Consider the following 19,602-nt stretch of genomic DNA (forward strand, 5'->3'; position numbering starts at 1 on the left):
TTGGTTATTCTGAGTGAAATTTTTACGTGCATGCCCATAGAAATTCATTTAATGTGTTACTATGTTGGGGTATTTTTTTATCCCATAACCTTAAAAAGCTTTACTTTTTAAAATGGTAGTATTGAGTATGAATAGACAAAATATTTTACTCTAATGTTCTGTTATAATTTTGCTACAAGTGAAAATGAGACATGTAAAAAATCCTTGACGTATGACATGCTGTATGAAATATATCCAATGGAAATAATTTATATCTTGGCTCAATTATTATCTGTGATTTTGGTAGTGATGCATTATAAATGGCATGATAAAGAATACTATTGTTAGAAATAAGAATGTTTGTGGAAAGTGGAATTAAAAGGGAATGAAATTCTTCTGAAAACTTCTTGAGCCCTGTCAGTTTTAAACTGTAGATAGTATATAGAAATTGCTTAGATATAATTTTGTGTTTACCTTCAATTTGGGAAATTTTATTATGTTGTGCCTTAACTGATCTTTTTGCAAAAAGTTTAGGGTTTAAAAAAAACTTTAGAAGTAAAAAAACTTTAAAAAAAATTAGCTTTGCATGCTTTACTTCACTTTTTGGGTGGTGTAATGTTTACACATTGGGCTACGGTCCACACGGTTGACAGTTCGTAAACAGCAGCAGCTCCACTGGAGAAAGACAGGACTTTCTATTCCCATTACAGCCTCAGAAGCCCACAGGGGTGTCTGTGAGTTAGCATTGATGCAATGGCAGTCACGTTGGATTTGGTGTGGAGCTCTGACTAGTGTGAACACTCTTTTGGCTGCATGTAATGTGTCAAGTAGTCAGATCACAAATTTTCCCAGCAATTTTCTACCTTTCTTTAAAAATACATAAACATTGTAAAACTCTGTATTATACCAAAGCAGTTTCAAACCTCTAAAATATCCAAAAGCAGAATGCGCTATGTGACATAAAGATATTCCTAAAATGATAAATATGCATATTCTATACTAATTTAATCACCTTTGGGGTTATTGATGCAATCTTTTGGTGCTTAATAATAATGAATGGTTGCTTTCACAGGGTCGAGTAATGAAAGGGTCCTATAAGTTTCATGCCATCATCACTACATTCGAAATGATTCTGACGGATTGTCCTGAGCTGCGAAATATCCCATGGCGCTGTGTGGTCATTGACGAAGCTCACAGGCTGAAGAATAGGAACTGCAAGCTACTAGAGGGACTCAAGATGATGGACTTGGTCAGTGGCCGTGTTGGTGTTGCATTGAATATGAATGGAAGGGTTTCTGGTTGGAGACTCTTGCTTCTCTGAATCTGATGCCTATCCAGCTTGTTTGCAAAACTCATGGACTGTTGTGAGACATCATCTTAGACCTCCAGCTATTCAAAAATAGCTGATCTCTTCCTGGTTCTCACGGTGTTTGCTGGCATTTTTGCTACAGTTGTATAGAGAGAGTGTATTTGCTTGGACTTTCCTTTGTTTTTAAACATGGCCATTTCGGAAGCTATGGAACCAGGTTTCCCCTCATTGATAATAATCCACTTGTTTCAGAGCTCACAGGTGCGCACATTAGGACTGGTATTTGAAAAACCCCTTGAAGTTTGGCAGAGTAACTGGGATTGGTCCAATTCCTTTACTACATAGAATTTAAGGCATTTACAAGACCTTGCAATTGATCTGGATCTTTAAGCCACACATCTCTTCCTCGTCTGGGTTTCTAGGAGCTAGTCAAATGACCCTAACTGTATTTTTCTAGACATTTCCAGTAGGAGTGTCACAGGTTGATATAACATATTAAACATACTTTGTGCGATTTCCTAGGAGAAATTGGTACATGGCTTCAATCCTCAGGTTTTATTTTTCACTCCATTTAGTTTCCAAGGTCGGTTATGATCGTTGGCGGGGGGGGTTGTTTGTTTTAACTTTTAATGTATAGTATGGAAACGAAATTATTGTCCTTTAGCCTGTTTAAGGTTTTTTGATGAGTTTCCAAAAAATACATAAATTTTTTAAAAGTTTGTTTTCTTTTTAATTGGGAATTTGATGTGGGGAGGAATATCTATATACTCATGATTGTACTATGTTTTCATTATCCAAAGACTGTGGTAATATAGACAAGAAAACTCAAAGGCTTTCTATTGCAGCCGGTCCTTTGAAGCAGATAATTTTGTTCTTAAATTAGGGGGATTGTATTAGCCAGCCATTCTTTTAATTGTACATAAAAGTATCTAGTTTTCTTTACAGGGAAAATTTGAGTTATCTTACTTAGAATGACATGTCACAGTTTTATAACTGATGAATGAGTTTTAAATCTATCCTAACTGAGACCTCTTTATATTTTTTGGTGACCGGTTCATAAATTTACTTATAATTGTGGTGAAGTGCCATCTAGTCAGTTCTGAGTAATGCAGCCCTATGTGCATGTCGTTGAGTTGCTTCTGACTCATGGCACCTCTGTGAACAACAGAACAAAACACTACCCAGTCCCGCACCAGCCTCAAAATGGTTGCTTTGAACCCATTGTTGCAGCCACTGTGTCAGTCCCTTTAGTCCAGAGTTTTCCTTTTTAGCTGCCCTTCTACTTTATCAAGCGTGATGTTCTTTCCCAGGAACTAGTCTCCTCACAATTGTCCAAAATATGTGCATTGAGGTTCCTCTATCCTGGTCTTGCCATCCTGGTATCTAAGGAATATTCTGGTTGTATGTTGCCCAGACAGGTTTGTTTGGGTTTTTTGGCAGTCCATGGGACCGTGGAAATTCTTGGCCATCCCCATAACTCTATGCATTAGTTCATCTTTGGTCTTCCTTAGTAAATATCCAACTTTCACTTGTCCATGACAACTCCAAACTAACTCCTCAAGACAACGCCAACTCTGGGGACCCAGTTAGCTTGGGGTGGGGGTAGGGTAGTAGAACTGCCCCATGAGTTTGCAAGGCTGTCACTGTTTATGGGAGTAGAAGCTCTGATTTTCTCCCAAAGAGCTATGAACTGCTGACCTGTTAGATCCCAGCCCCGTGTGTCACCATTCTGCCACCAGGGAGGTGATTGAAAATACCGTAGCTTGGCTCATGGCACATGGTAGATCTCAAAGTAACATCCTTACTTTTCACAATTTTAAAGAGGTCCTGTGCAGCAGATTTACCTAACACAACTTGTCTTTTGATCTCTTGACTGCTGTTTCCATGACTATTGATTGTGGATTCAAACAAGTTCAATCTTTTTTCCTCTACAATGATGTTACAGCATTTTCTGTTATTTATACTAAAACCTCATTAATGGATTAGAATCTGTTACTCAAATGAATACTGTTACATATCACAATATGCCCTGACCTGTTAATGGAGTGACACATCTAGAAAGTAATAAATAATTGTGTGTCACAATTGTGTGATCAGGGAAGGCTGTCCAATACAGTAACTGTTCTTAGCTGCTAATGCAAAGGTTGGAAGTTCAAGGCTTTCCTGAGGCACTTAAGAAAAGTCTGGCTACAGCCATTGAAAACCCTGTGGACTATAGTTCCGTTCCCACCAATGGGATCCCCATGAAGCAATGACCATATCTGGCTTATCTGGTTGAAAAATACCCATGGTGACAAGCTGAGGACCTCAAACTGCCCCCTGCCTTTGAGCCCTGTCCCCAGGACTTGGCTCACTACGTAGATAGTTCAATTTGCAAGTGAATAGAATGTTTGATTTTGTGATAATTAAGAACCTTATTGCAGAAGAGAGGTTTTCAGAATGAAAGACTTCTTTGTTCCAAATTAGAAAATAATTGTATTTTATGTCCTGTTCTGAACAGCTTCATTTAAAATCTTAATTTAAAATAAACATAACTTGGCATTTTTTAATTCTTAACTAAAACAAGTGAATAGTGGTTGTCAAATTACAGAGCAGGTTATACAAACTGCTATAACTGAAATTAGACTGAATTCAGGTGAACTTGTGCTTGATGAGGATTATCTTTAAAGTGCATTCTCGGAAGGTGAAGACCAATGTAAGTGTCTCGGCTTTTCTCATCATGAAGAATCCCTTATTGAAGGACATTTGCAGGTCTTCACAATCCAGCACAGGAACTCTTGTAACGCAGACCATCTCCTTACCCTTCCTTGCTTGACCAGCTGGCTCCTGTAGGAAGGTCAAGTTTCTTCTCTGATTCTCCTGCTTGTCTTTCATTGTCAGGAGACCAAGTCCAAATCAAGAGTATACTGTAATTAAATTAAATGAAAGTCAGTAAGAGATAAAAAGGATGCTAATGTTTTCAAGCCAAAGATATATCTGCTGCCATAGTTGAGCTTAGAGGTGAAAACCTGGGTAGCTTATGCCCCTGCCATAACGTTTTTGTGGTATTATGTGTTAACAGTACATTATTCACTCTTTATTCCCAGTGAACCTGGTCTTGGTTAGCTATGTGTATGTAACTATTTGCAAGAGCCCTGGTGGTGTTGTGGGTTACACACTGGGTTGTCAGCAGTTCAAAACCAGCAGCTCCTCAGGATAAAGACGGGGCTTTCTCCTGGCATAAATAGTTTCTGTCTCTGGAACCCATAGGGGATCCATATCCGTCAACATTGACTTGATGGCAGTGAGAGAGGTTTATGTAGCTATCTTAAAGTGTCATGTGTGCGATCAGTAAGTATAGTTGAGCATTAGAGAACTCTTGAGTGGACGTAGCTCAATAAAAGGAGCTCCTTTACTTTCCCAATTAAGTTTATTTTGAAATTAAAATGTTGAAAGGCTTTTTATCAAGTATTTGGCCTACAGGTTCAATATTTAAAAGGTAATACAGTAATAAAGGTTATCAAAATACCGGGAGATAGTTGTTAGCATCAATAAAACTTTCCCACTGAAATAACTCTTTTTGTACATTTGCGATGACATAGAAGGAGCCCAGGTAGTGTAGTGATTATGTGCTGGGGTATGATCCTCAAGGTCCAGAGTGTGAGACCAGTAGCTGGCCCAAAGGAGAACGATGAGCTTCACAGCCTCAGAAACCCAAAGGGGCAGTTTTATCCTGTCCTAGAGGATCGCCATGATTTGGGATTGACTGTGGCAGTGAGTTCATTGATATAAAATGTTTTTTTATTAAAAAAAATATAAACTTAATCAGGACTTGTTTATACTGTTGATTGTAGATTTGTTACTCCCAAATATTCTTATACAATTAGGAAATCTTGAATTGATTTACAACTTCTTACTCCTTACTCCATTTAATAAATGTAATTTATTAAATCTGCAAGTGAAGGCATATTCCCGAATCAAAGACATCCTTATGCAGTTCACACTCATGAAGAGATAGTTCTATAGCAAAGTGTGGTGAACGAACTATATGATGTCTAGCTATCAGAAAGAATAGCATTTGGGGCCTTAAAGTCTTGGCTTCAAACAAGCAGTCATCCAAACAAGATATCAATTAATTCCACATGGAAGAAGCACACCAGCCTGTGTGATTGAAGGATTGTAAATAATATAATCCAAATCGAAAGGAGGGATTGATATCAGAGCTTCACTTGTGAATACCTGGTTTGCAGAGCTGTGGATGACATTGGAAGCTCAAATTCCATTTGAAGGGCCCATACATGGATTGCCCTCTGTGTAATTACAGTGAATTCCCTCTGATTATAGTTGAGTGGTGTGAATTGCTTGTTATCAGAGTGAAATATCAATTATGGCAGAAGTAGTTATGTTAAAATGTATCCTTTTACTGACCCATTTAAAAATTGTTACTATCTGAAAACCAAAACTAAAAACTAAACTGAAAATACATGGTCATTCATTAATTTAGGTAATTCATTAATTTAGGTATAGAATTTAAAACATTGTTGATAAAAGGAACTTATACATGTATAGTCATCTTTTCATAGTGTAGTAAACGAGTTGTTGACTTGTACAGATTAAAAGTTTAATTGACTGCACACTACTTGAAAAAACAATGAGGGGTAACTTTTCAATAATTTTCCAAAAATTTCTCAATGCACAAAGGACCATGCCTGTCAGAGTAACGCATGTCATAAAAGAAGCAAAGATAGCATAAAAATTGTGTGTGGGGGGTGGGTTAGTCTCAGTCCACCATTGTTGGGCACCCTCAAAGTGAGATAGTTATCTGAACCAAGTCCAGTGACCACCAATTTCATAACCTTGTCATCTTGTCACACATGGACATTTTAGCCTTAAGTCTAAAGAAGCATACCAGTTCCTTAAACCTGCTACAGGTGGGTATGGCAAAAGCTAGTTCACTTCATGTGGTTTCCAAATCAAAGCCCTCTGTGGTGTCCTATAAGGGATCTTACAGACTTCAAAAAGATGAGCATCTAATGTCCCGCTTATAGCGTGTGCCCGGGTCACATTGGTACAATTCTTGCCTTTTATATAGAAGACTCAGGTTTGATTCCTGGCCGGTGTAGCTAGGAAAGCGCAGCTATCCCCTCTGTCAGCAGAGGATTGTGGCCCAAGTGGACTCGTACTAGAGCTTCTAGATTTTCTTAAGTATCTAATGCTATTAAAACTGAAATGCTACAAGTAAATGGCTTTGCCAATGACAAGTTTATTTTCAGTTTAAGATATTAGAAATCCAAATTTACAGCACCTGGTCTAAGGGGTGGGAGAAGGAGGGGCTTCCTAGTGCCATAAAGATTTAGAATCTTGGAAACCAACAAGGACAGCTCTACCTGGCCCTGTGTGAGATGCTACACGCTGGCCCTGTCTTGACAGCAGTGGAGTGATCTGTGTGTTTCTTTATTCTGAGTGGTAGATTTTCTCTCTTTCAGAGTGTAGAAGGGAGGCCCTGGTCCCTTTTCCGCATCTGTAGTCCCAGCATGCATTGCAGCTCTCCATGTGTCTTGACATCAATCTTTCCACAAACCTAGGAGCTGCTCAGTGCAGGGGCCTGGTTCCATTGGACATGCTCTGCTCCTGGTTTTTCTGTCTTGGTTGGAATAGGTCACTTTCACTGCTTGTTTTCGCTTCTGCTAGCTCTTTGAAGGCACGGTGAAAGGTCTTGCAGACCACACTGGTGAAAACTACCCTTAGATGAGGGCAGGCAGGGATTCGTGCAGCCTACCCCTAAGAATGTGGCTTAAGGATTGGAGGAAAGCTTATTTAACAACCTTCAGTATTCAGATGACACAACCTTGCTTGCTGAAAGTGAGGAGGACCTGGAGTGTGATGAAGATCATGGATTGCAGCCTTCAGTGTGGATTACAACTCATTGTAAAAAAAGACCTCACAACTGGACCAATTGGTAACATGATACAGGGAGAAAGGGTAGAAATTGTGAAGGATTTTGCCTTGCTTATATCCACAATCAGTGCTCATGGAAGCAGTAATCAAGAAATCAAAACGTGCATTACATAGGGTAAATCTGCACAAGACTTCTTTAGAGTGTTGAAAACCAGGATGGTTACTTTGTGGACTAAGGGGCACCTGACCTAAGCCATGGTATGCATTGCCTCACATCCATGTAAAAGTTGGATATTGAATTAGGAAGACTGAAGAAGAATCGATGTGTTTGAATTATGGTGCTCACCAAGAATAATGAAAATGATTGTCAAAAGAACAAACAAATCTGTCTTGGAAGACATAGCCAGAATGTTCTTTAGATACCAGGATGGCTAGAATTCTTCTCCCATACTCTGGATACATTGTCAAGAGAGACCAGTCCCCGGGGAAGGACATCATGCTTTGTAAAGTCAAGGGGTATGGGGAAAGATGGCCCTCAACAAGATGGGTTGGTGCTGTGACTGCAGCAATGGGTTCAGGCATAGGCACAATGGTGACGGTGGCACAGACCCTGCAGAGTTTCGTTCTCTTGTGTGTAGGGTCACTATCGGTCGGGAACAACTCCGTGGGCCCTGACAATAACTCTTAATCCTCTTAAACCTGATGGGTTTATCATATCCCAGGGTACCAGTACATAACTGCTACATTATTCTATTACACAACTGCCAAACCACTGACATGTCTTTTTGGGAGACACAGTTCAATCTATGAAACAGACTAAGATCTACTAGGAAGAAAGGCTTGACGGTGTGCACCTGAAAATTAACTGACCCTGTAGATCACAGTGGGCCAGTCAACCCACAATGTGTCATAGGGCTGCGCCGTGTTGGGGACCAACTCTTTGACAGCCAACAATCACAGCAGAGCCCTAGTGGGAATGTTCCACACATCTGTGTGTTTTAAGCAGGAGCCTGTTTCGCTTGCATATCCACTTCGTATAGGTGGTAGAAGTCAAAACGGGTATCTGAAGACAGGCTTGGGCTTTAAGAGACTTTTAATGATGGTTTGATGAGTTGCTGTCCTTGTGTCATGCAGGAACATAAAGTGCTGCTGACCGGGACCCCTCTGCAGAACACAGTGGAAGAACTCTTCAGCCTGCTTCATTTCTTAGAACCAAGTCGATTCCCTTCAGAAACCACTTTTCTTCAAGAATTTGGTGATCTGAAAACAGAAGAGCAGGTAATTATCACATCTACTGTGTATCTTGCTCATCTAACAGAATATTAACTCGTTCAACATTAATATTTGACTATTTTGAAGTGTAAATTATATGTCTGTTCTCTCCCACTTTGAGAGTGGGCTGGGTGGAGCTTTGAATATCCTTTTCTTATTCCCAAATTGTCATCTTGTCAATTGTCAGTGGCTTTTCTTTTGAAAGCCGAAAGATACCTTGCTGGAATTTGAAATGTTATATCAGGGTAAATAACATAAACTTATTAAAAATGTCATTTTCATGTCAGGATATGTTTTTCATATGTAAGAAAATCGTGATACCAGTATTTACTCAAGGTCCTTTTTTAGGTGCAAAAACTTCAGGCTATTCTAAAGCCAATGATGTTGAGACGTCTCAAAGAAGATGTAGAAAAGAACTTGGCCCCCAAAGAAGAGACTATTATTGAAGTTGAGCTAACAAACATTCAGAAGAAATATTACCGAGCCATTCTTGAGAAGAATTTTACATTTCTTTCCAAAGGTGGTGGTCAAGCTAATGTACCTAACCTTTTAAACACTATGATGGAATTACGAAAGTGCTGCAATCACCCTTACCTTATTAACGGTAAGCCTGCCGCATTTCTTCACCCATTTACGTTCCTGCCCGGGCGCCGGAAGGTCTTGCCCCTGGCTTGTGGGCATTGCTGGTCCTACTGACTGCCTGAGCTCAGTGATACCCCTGCTGTGCGTCCCAGTGCCTCATGATCATTGCCCCAACCCCTAAAGCTGAATCGCACATTGCCTTTCTCCTGCCTATGTTCTCACCCCCTGGAAAAGAGACTTTAATATTACGGGTTAGAAATGATCAGAATGCCAACAGCTAAAGAGAAACCTAGCCTTGGGTGAGGCATTCATAGGCCGAGGGTGCGTGCATGGTCGCCAACCTGAGGAATTAAAGAGGAACTGTGGAAATGTGGAAAGGCATTTGTCTCTGTTTTTGAAAGGAGAAAATGTTCTAATAGTTTCTTAACCCTAACTAGTTTACTAAGTACCAGTGAATGAGACATTATCTTAGAGGGAATGAGAACTTATCTTAAAGTTTTGTTAATAACTTGTGTGTGACTCTTCCTGTTACACACATTACTTTATAGCTTTTCTGTTTTCCTATGTAAATTCAAATATATAACTATGGGCAGTAATTACTTATATATTTCCATATAAATATATTAATAAGCCACTAATGGGGTATTAGGAAAGAATTGCCATTTAAGTTAAAATTATGAGTTGTTTTCAAGTCAGCACCACTCTTCCATAACTCTTGTGTGTTGGAAGGAATCCTAGTGGTGCTGTCAGGTAAGCATTATACTCAGACTCCACTCAGTGCCGTGGGGTCAGTTCTGACAAACAGTGACCCTGGAAGGCAGGGGAGAGCGGCCTCTGTGGGGCTCGGAGACTGTAAATCTTTACAGAAGTAGAAAGCCTCTGGAAGAGTGACTGCTGGTTTCAAATCACCAACGTTGGGATTAGCCACCAAAGACATCATAACCACTACACCACCAGGACTCCACCAGCATTATACTGCTAACCACGAAGTTCGCACCTGCCGGCTGCTCTGCGGGAGAAAATTGAGGCTATCTGCTCCCGTAAGATCTACAAAGTGTAGGAAGCCTACATAGGGTCACAGTTAGTAGGTATGTTGTCTTTGGCAGTGGATTCAATGATTGGTATGTAGGATACTCTTAAGAATTCAAAGAAAAGGGAGTTTCCCTTTAGCAAGTCTAGATTAGTCAATCTACTTAAAATTTAGAAAGCCTTTGAAAAATCTTTTTGTGGCTCCCAGAAGCAAGAGGGGGTCAGAAAAGAGGGAGTCAAAGTTTAGAGAGCATTGAGCTTCTATTATGGATGATGGAAAATTTGGGAAACGGATGGTGGTGATGCTCATGCACAACCTCACTGGAGTATGCATGTAAGAAAATATTGAAACGGCAAAAATTTTTAATAAGTGGTATAATTACCAAGTCAATTCTGACTCAGTAGTGATCTTATGAGACAGAGTAGAACTGTCTCATGGTGTTTCACAGGCTGTAATCTTTACAGGTCTGTTTCCCCATCCAGCTTCTGGTGGGTTCTAAGCTCCAAACTTTTGATTTAGCAACTGGGCACTTAGCCCTGTTATCACCACTTCTTTAGCATGTATACAGGCAGTGCCCAGGTTATGATTGTCCCGTTTATGAACAGCTCATACCTGCTCTTTAATGTTATGTAAATCTGCTCTCACTTTGAAAAGGCTGAACTAACCTCTACTTTCAACATATTCTTTATCACTGTCACCTTCACTTACTACATGGACAGCTTTTTATTCATTGAAAAGGCCCAGAGCCTTTATTGCACTAAATCCGAACCCGCTGCTGTTGAACTGATTCCAACATAGAAGGACAATAAGATTCACACATTTCCAATGGTGGAGGTACACTGGCTCCTCTGTCTTCTATGAAATGTCTGGAGGATTCAAATGGCTTTTGGTTAGCAACTGGAAGCTTAACTCATCATACCATTAGTGCTACTTTCTGGCACTGAAGTTAAGGCTAAACAAGAACTACATATACCTGTTCTGACTTACCTATAAAGTCTGCTTAAAGGCACACTTAGGACCTCATCTCATGCCCACCTGAGAACTACCTGTATATGCAGCCTAATTTTTAAAAAAAAGTAGTGTTTGAGGTGAGCCTTCAAAGGCAGAAAGGATTTTGCCAGGCCAGGCAGATTAGGAAAGAGCTGGCATTTAGGTGAAAGTGCTAACATGAGCAAAGAAAGGGAGGGGGGAGCAAAGAACGTGCCCCAGTATAAAGTGCATGGGGAAAAGAAACCTCAGATTGATTGGGCCCTCTTTTTGAAAGTCTTCAATATTAGTTAGGAATTAGGCCAGGTAGGTGGCTGCTACTCTAGTCTAAGCAAGAATTAATATGGATCAAATAAGCGACTGGCCGCATGAGGATATTCATAGTTGTAATTGGCTACAATCCATGCAGTTCAAACACAGTGGAAGCATTTATTTTCTCTCCCCCTTTCAGACACCATATACCTGTCAACTAACCCAAATCCGAGAAGTACCAGATACTGGAGAGCAGAGCACTGCCGTCAAAGTCTCAGGTGCAGAACCTGAGGCTGTTACTGGGTAGCACATTAGTTAAAGTCTTTTTAAAACTTTGTGGGAGGTAGTTTTGTTTAATAGAAGAGAAAATCATATATGATACATTTTTATTCAGTTCTATAAATCTCTTAATCACATGCTAAGAAACTGTTGTAAGGTCATTATGGAAAAAATCTGACATCCTATTTCAGAGTTGGGCTTTAGGGAGCTTGATCGAATGAGTGAAATTTGTTCCTATGTGTACATACCTGCACACACAGTATCTGATTTAAAATAAATAATCGTAGTTTTATAGGGAAAAATAAACTAAAAGGATCGGTCACCAACGTGCTTGTGTACTTACCAGCCAGGTGTGTATAAAAGGAGCGGAGACCTTGATTGTGGGCATCTCCATTACATCAAGTTCACTTTGTTTGGTTGCATGTTAATTACTGAGCATTGCTACTTTTTTTTTTTCTTTTTCCAAAACTCAGTTGGTGGATCTTCTTCTTCTTTTGATTGATTGTTCTCCAGGGCCAGCCTGTAACTCACTTGTTCTCCAGGAATCTCATGAGATTTCCCAAGGCTTGATGTCTACGGCAGTTGTTCTAATTTGTCACACTTTGCAGACAGCTTCTCTATCCTTTAAACAGGCTATGAAGTATCTGTTAAGCAGATGTCTTTAACATTTGCCTTTATGTTGAGAAATGATATGGTAAAATAGACACAAGTGCATGCGCATGCACACCCTTCTACCTCCTCTCCCCCCACCCTGCACACAACTTCCCAGATGACACTGCAGGCCTCGTGTTCCACAGAGATGAGTTCCAGGACCCATGCTGCCCAAAACCATCTGCAATCTGCAGCAAAATACATACTGCTGAAGTGTCCATTCCACATATGTTCGTGAACAGTTACTAGGAAAGTCTTTCCTCTTAGAAGGTAAAATTAATATTGGGTGCAACAGAATAAAGTAGCCCCAGTCAAAGAAAATTCAACTCAATGAAGCATACTATTTCTGTAACTAAATGAAGGAAGCAACTATATACATAAGTTGAGAAGAGTAACATAAACACACAGGGAGGAAGAAAGGTAGAAGGATAAACTATACAGTTTGGGAATACTTTCAGTGGGAGTTAATATTTCTAGTACACTTTTGGAACAATATCTGGCAAAGCGTGTAAGTACTCAGTAAGTATGAGAAGTTGTTTTACTTCAATAGGTAAGCAAGTAACTGAGTAACATAAATGGAGTTACTGCTATTGGCCGAATTTTGTCAGAATGAAATATCCAGTTTCAGGTTCCTAAATAAGAGCATAGGAAAGGTGGTGAAAACTAGCTTAACACCACTGACGATTAGGGATTGACTAAGTGTTGTTGTTCTTATTGGGGATGAGAGACTATAATTGTGTTGGCTGGTTTCTCTAGAAAACCAAAAACTAGTGATTCTTACATTGATTTTGAGAAAAGGACATTTATATCAATGAAAATAGCTCACTCAGCTGTAGGGGTGGGTAAGTCTAATCTCATTCAAGTATGTATTTTGAGTCAGACGTTAAACTGCAGGCTCTTCTTGAACTTGAACCTATTGGAGCAAATGGACTATGAAGCAGGAAGCGGAAGCAGGAAAACCACACGCTGGCCAAGAACCAGAAATCAACTCCTCAGGTGTGGGATCCTGGCCAGCAAGAAGCGAGCTCTCCCCAACATCTGCAATCTCTCTGTGGGTGTGATAATGCTTTCTTGCCGTACTATTTTTCTAGGCCAGGGTAGTTTTTTTTTTTTTTTTTTTTAACAATTTATTGGGGCTCATACAATTATCCTCACAGTTCATGCATATACATACATCAATTGTATAAAGCACATCTGTACAGTCTTTGCCCTAATCATTTTTTTCTCTTTTCTTCTTTTACATTTTATTAGGGACTCATACAACTCCTATCACAATCCATACATATACATACATCAATTGTATAAAGCACATCCATACATTCCCTGCCCCAATCATTCTCAAGGCATTTGCTCTCCTCCCAAGCCCCCTGCATCAGGTCCTCTTTTTTTTCCCCCCCTCCCTCCCCATTCCCCCCCCCCCTCATATGCCCCTGGTAATTTATACATCGTTGTTTTGTCATATCTTGCCCTATCCGGAGTCTCCCTTCCCCCCCCCTGCTGTCCCTCCCCCAGGGAAGAGGTCACACGCGGATCCCTGCAATCAGTTCCCCCTTTCCAACCCACTCACCCTCCACTCTCCCAGCATCGTCCCTCACACCCTTGGTCCTGAAGGTATCATCCACTCTGGATTCGGCCAGGGTAGTTTTAATGACTTTCATTTGGACTCTGCTATCTTATAATAGCCCTTATTCTGTATTTCAGGGATCCAATATGAGAATTGTGCCAATTGTTGAGTGTGGCTATTCTACCTATGCTTTCTGGGACTGGGGAGACTACTGCAGGTTGGGAGTAGGGATCCATTAGATGCACTGCGAGATGAACCTAAGCTAAGAGTGAATTAATGACCCCCATCTTCTCCCACTCTGAATGATGGCCCCTCCAATAGCTTTGGGTTTCCGGGAGGTAGTGTCAATTCAGAGCCAATGTCCAATAATCCCTGAAAAGTTCAATTACCCTTTTCCCCAAGGAAGAGTCACTTTTGTAAAAGGCTTCAGATCTCTTTTGGGGCGACTGGGAAGAAGACTAATAATGTTGGTGTGGGGGGGTCCTTCCTTCAAGGAACCTGGCCTTTTCTTCAATCAAGGTGTTATAGGTCGTGATTCTATCCTGTTCATTCAAGTTACCCTTAAGTTCACTTGATCTAGAATTCTTCCCCTTAACAGAGTTCAAGGAATATTGATCACAGCAGCTTTCAGACATGCGTGGACTCCCTGTAAATGTTTTTCTTTATGGTTATAGTCAAAGGTGTGTCCTTAGGTCACTTCATATATGGGTCTATTCTGATAAATTCAATCTGACACACCAATTTCCCTAAGACTTTTGGTATCATCTATAGTTTATCAAGGTAGGTTTGTACTTCAGCTTGACCTATTGTAGGCCATTGCATGATAGAAATTTGCAAGACCATTGACTTTTTCATTGCAAATATCTTTTTTCAACAACAAAAATGATAATTATACATATGTACTTCTACAACTTTTGGGCACCCTATCTGTGTCAGAATAGAACTATGTTGCACAGAGTTTTTTATGAGATTTTGGGGGGAGCAGAAAAGCCTTGAACTTCCAACTTTTTCATTAGCAGCTGAGACCATTAACTCTTTGTACCAGCCAACCATCTCTTGTTACACAACTGTGACGCACAAATATTTATTACTTTCTGGCTGTGCCACTCTATTAAAAGGTTAGCACACACTGTGATATGTAACAGAATATTTTTTGTATAACATTCTAATTCATTAGTAAAGTTTAGTATCAATAACAAAATGTTGTGAAGCCTCCCAATGATAATTATATTAATGATGTTAAATTAATTAATACTCACAAGTGGATTCCTGTTGACTGCAGTAAGAATGTACTATCTAGACCACAGGTCCTCAAACGACATGTGGCCCACTGAGGACACTTATCCGGCCCGCCAGGTGCTTTTGCCCATTTTGGTTTTTTACTTCAAAATAAGATATGTGCAGTATGCCTAGGAATTTGTTCATAGTTTTACTTTTTAAACTATAGTCTGGCCCTTCAATGGTCTGAGGGACAGTGAACTGGCCCCCTGTTTAAAAAGTTTGAGGACCCCTGAGCTAGACCCACATGAACTAAGAGTACAACACAAGTTAGCTAAAGACTTCAGAGAACAGCGACCTAACTTCTCTTCCATAAAACATTTGGAAGATGGGCCCTGTGCACAAGATACAGGTAGATGATTGATGAGAATTTGTGTTGAGCAGCAACTCACTCCCAGCCGTCAAGTCCTTTCTGACTCAAACCCATTCTATGGACAGAACAGAACTGCTCCGTTGGGTTTCCAAGGCTGTGAGTCTTTCCTGGAGCAGAAAGCCTCATCTTTCTCTCTTGGAGCAGCTGGTGGTTCAAATTGGTGACCGTGGAGTTAGCAGCTTAACTCATCACCCACTCCCCCATTAGGGACCCTTGTTTGTATGCAAGTGCAAGTTGACTTCCATCACCTGGAAAGAGCAAATAGATTTTTCTATATTCTAAATGCTTATTGATGATTTCAGTTCTGTATAAGGGTTTCTAAGTCAATTTAGAATGACTACACACAGGGACTTCTCCAGAATCCACAGAAATATAATCTACTGCATCTGTTGGAAGAGAAGATGGAGAAGCTTCATATCAGCAGCTAAAATGAGGCCAGGGGCTGTCTGTGAAACAGATCATCAGTTGCTCATGTGTAAGGTCAGATTGAAGCTGAATAAACAAGTACAACCTTGAGTCTATCCTACCTGAATTTCAAGAATATCTGAAGAACAGATGTGAGGCATTGAACTGTGAGGACTGAAACCTGATGAGGTGTGGGAGAACATTAAGAACATCATACATAGAAAGCACATATTCTGAGAATGATGATGGCAACAAATATATAAATGTGCTTGACACAATGGATATACGTATGGATTGTGATAAGCGTTGTATGAGCCCCTAATAAAACGATTTAAAATAAAGTAGAAATGATTATTAAGAAAAAAAACAAACAACATACATGAAGACAGCAAAAGTTCGTGAAAAATAAAAGAAAAAGTTAAAGTAGATGTCAGAAGAGACTCTGAAACTTGCTTCCAGTCATAAAACAGCTAAGACAAGAAATGATGAAGTAAAAGAGCTGAACAGAGAATTTCAAAGGGCAGCTCAGAAACACAAAGTAAAATATTACAATGAAGTGTAAAAAGACCTAGCGTTGGAAAACAAAAAGAACATGCTCTGTATAACTTAAATTGAAAGAACTAAAGAAAAAATTCAAGCCTCTGCTTACAGTATTGAAAGATTCTATAGGCAAATACTGAAGAATGCAGGAACCACCCAAAAAAGATGGAAAGAATACAGTCACGGTACCAAAAATAACTAGTTGACATTCAGTCATTTCAAGAGGTAGTATGTGATCAAGAACCAGTGTTACCAAAGGAAGAAGACCAATTTGCACCAAAGGCATCCGCCAAAAATAAGCCTCCAGGAATTGGTGGGGTACCCATTGAGATGTTTCAACAAGCTGAGGAAGCACTGGAAGCACTCACTTATCTAAGCCAAGAAACTTTAAAGATAAGCTGTTTAGCCAACTGACTGGAAGAGATCCAAATGTGCCCATTCCTAAGAAAGGTGGCCCAGTAGAATGTGCCAATTATAGACCAGTATCTTTGACATCACATGCAAGTAAGTTTTTGCTGAGGGTTATCAAACAGCGGTTGCAGCAGTTGATTGACAGGGAGCTGCCAGAAATTCAAGCCAGAATCAGAAGAGGACGTAGAAAAGGGATATCATTGCTGATGTCAAGTGGGTTTTGACTGAAACCGAAAATACCGGGAAGATGTTTCCTTGTGTTTCATTGACTGTGCCCTGGCACTCGAGTATGTGGACCATAACACACTAGAGACGGCCTTAAGAAGAATGGGAAACCCAGACACTTAATCGCGGTCATGCAGACACAGCACATGACTTCAAAGGCAGCTGTTTAACCAGACCAAGGGAGCCGCGTATGGTTTAAAATTAAGAATGGTATGCGGCAAGCTTCTGTCCTCGAACCACACGTCCTCATTCCGTATGCTGAGCACATAATCATAGACACTGTGCTAGATTAATGAGGCTGCATCAGAATCAGAAGAACGCTTCTTAACAACTTGTGATATGCAGTTGACACAACCTTGCTTGTTCAAAGTGAGGACTCAAGCTTCCATGTGAATTACAACTCTGTGAAGAGAACCAAAATCCTCACAACTGGACCAATAGGTCCATCATCATTAGTGGAGAAAAGATTGAAGTTGTCAAAGATTTTAAAAAATTTGGATCCACAATCTGCTCATGAAAGTAACGGCCAAGAGTTGCATTAGGTAAACCTGCTGCACTGTGTTGAAAGGCAAGGATGGTACTTTGAGGACTAAGGGGTACCCAACCCAAGCCATGGTATTTTCCATTGCCAAGAATATTGAAAGTTCCGCAGACTTCCCAAAGAACACACAAATCTGTCTTCGAAGAAGTTCAACCAGAATGCTACTTAGAAACAAACATGGCAGTACTTAGCTCACATATAGCCCTTGGTAAAGACACCAGGCTTTACAACGTGGAGGGAAGCCCTCCTAAAAGATGAGTTGACACAGTGGTTACAGTGAGAGGTGAAACATGACAACCATGGCGAGGATGGCATAGGACCTTCTGTCGTATGTAGCATTGCTGTGAGTTGGCCCCATTGGATGCCCGCTGACCACAACAGCAGGCTGTCATCCATGCTTCAGCACACCAACCAAAGAAAGCGTCAAACTCTCTCCGAACCTCTCAAGCATAAGCGCTGAATAAAGAAACTGCTTAGTGGGCCTCTCATCAACAAACTGACTGATCCAACACGTTGTTCCTTGTAACGTGATCCTACCCTTTTAAGAACCATTCCCACATATAGACATGTGCAGAGAGAAACCTGAAGCAATTCTCTATGGGTATAATGGTCCTCTTCTTGAGTCATCATCTGTAGTTCACTTTTGGGAACTCACTGTATATTTAGTTAGAGGTCTAGAAGCAAGAATGAGTGGTGAAGGTGTTTCCTGGGAACTGGCAGCAATATCTAGTAAGTCATTTGCTTCAAGCAGTGCTCCAGATATGGCCCCAGGTGGCATTTCAGCAGGCATGGGGCTAGTCTAAAGTATAGATGTTGGGGACAATGGTAACCTCTTCAGATGAGGAGGAGGTGCTGGTGTTGGTGCTGGAGAGGCTTAGTGGAATCTAGGAACTCACTTGTACTTGTTATTCAGAATTCTTACAAGAGAGTGGGTTGGTCTCGGCAATATCAGCTGATTTTTCTTTCATCGTGCAAGTGGCAACCTTGAGGTATTATGCTGGGCTTGTACCTCCAAAGCCCTGAACTCACTCTTTCTCTCTCTCTCTCTCTCTTTTTTTAAGTCATTTGTCTATTGCAAGTAGTATAAACAAGGCAGCTTCCTTATATTTTCCATCCTGGTTCAGCAGTTGAAAAATACCAGACACGATCATTCAGAGCCTTACTTCTCACCAACATTTCATCTGCTGGTGGTATTATTTTGAGTGTTAACATTACCACCTCACGTCCTGGGTTAGCAGGACCCTCTAGTAGCGCTGGCAGACTCAGCCATACTAACAGAGGTAGCGCACCTGCTGTCATCAAATCAATTCTAGCTCCTAATGATTCCCATGTGGCTTTCCAAGACTACGTATTTATGGGACTAGCAAGCCCAGTCTTTCTTGGAACTGCTGATTGTTCTGATTTGCTGATCATGTAGGTCGCAGCCTAACATGTAACCACTGCACCCCCTGGGCTCTTTTAACACAGAGGTAGAAGCAGAGTTATGAGTTCCCTTGTGGTGTAGTAGTTTTGCATTAGCCTGCTGACTGTAAGGTCAGTAGTTCAAAACTGACTGGCATTTAGTGGAAGGAAGACGAGGAAACTCACTAGGGCAATTCTATCCTGTCCTATAGGATTGCTATGAGTTGGCATCAACTTGAAGGCAATGAAGTTGTGGGTTTCTCTGTTCTGTTTTTAAGCCTAATCTGACTTGAGAAGCAATTTAGAGAACTCACCTTTACGATTTTGTTTCTCTGGTACTCCTGCTACCAAATATGTTATAAGCAAAATCAATGATGCTTCATAAGTATAAAAAAGAGACGTTTATTAGAAAAATGACTGCCGTGCAATTTTAGGAGTAGGGAAGTCCAGTCCACTTCAAGTCTGTGGATCAAATGTTAAGTTTGAGGCGTTTCCTGAAGCAGGAAAACTATAGGCTGGTGTCAGCAGATGAGGCAGGTGGTTGGCAGTTGAACCAATCCAAAGTGGCAAGCTCTCATTGCCCCTAAGGTGAACAGGCAGTATGGTTGGCTGAAGAATTAGAGATTGCTCTAACAAGGACCCAGGC

General features: G+C 40.5%; 1 protein-coding gene across 3 annotated transcripts in view; it reads left to right on the forward strand.

Moving 5' to 3' along the window:
- CHD7 (chromodomain helicase DNA binding protein 7) overlaps positions 1 to 19,602 on the forward strand; it is a 274,681-nt gene that overhangs the window by 220,435 nt on the left and 34,644 nt on the right. For all 3 annotated transcript variants that reach the window (XM_075549703.1, XM_075549705.1, XM_075549704.1), the window contains exons 13-15: positions 1,052 to 1,228; positions 8,300 to 8,443; positions 8,786 to 9,041. In XM_075549703.1, the coding sequence (XP_075405818.1) occupies positions 1,052 to 1,228; positions 8,300 to 8,443; positions 8,786 to 9,041 (577 nt within the window). The remainder of the gene's footprint in view (positions 1 to 1,051; positions 1,229 to 8,299; positions 8,444 to 8,785; positions 9,042 to 19,602) is intronic.

Source organism: Tenrec ecaudatus, chromosome 5 (assembly GCF_050624435.1).
Source record: "Tenrec ecaudatus isolate mTenEca1 chromosome 5, mTenEca1.hap1, whole genome shotgun sequence".
Taxonomy (NCBI): domain Eukaryota; kingdom Metazoa; phylum Chordata; class Mammalia; order Afrosoricida; family Tenrecidae; genus Tenrec; species Tenrec ecaudatus.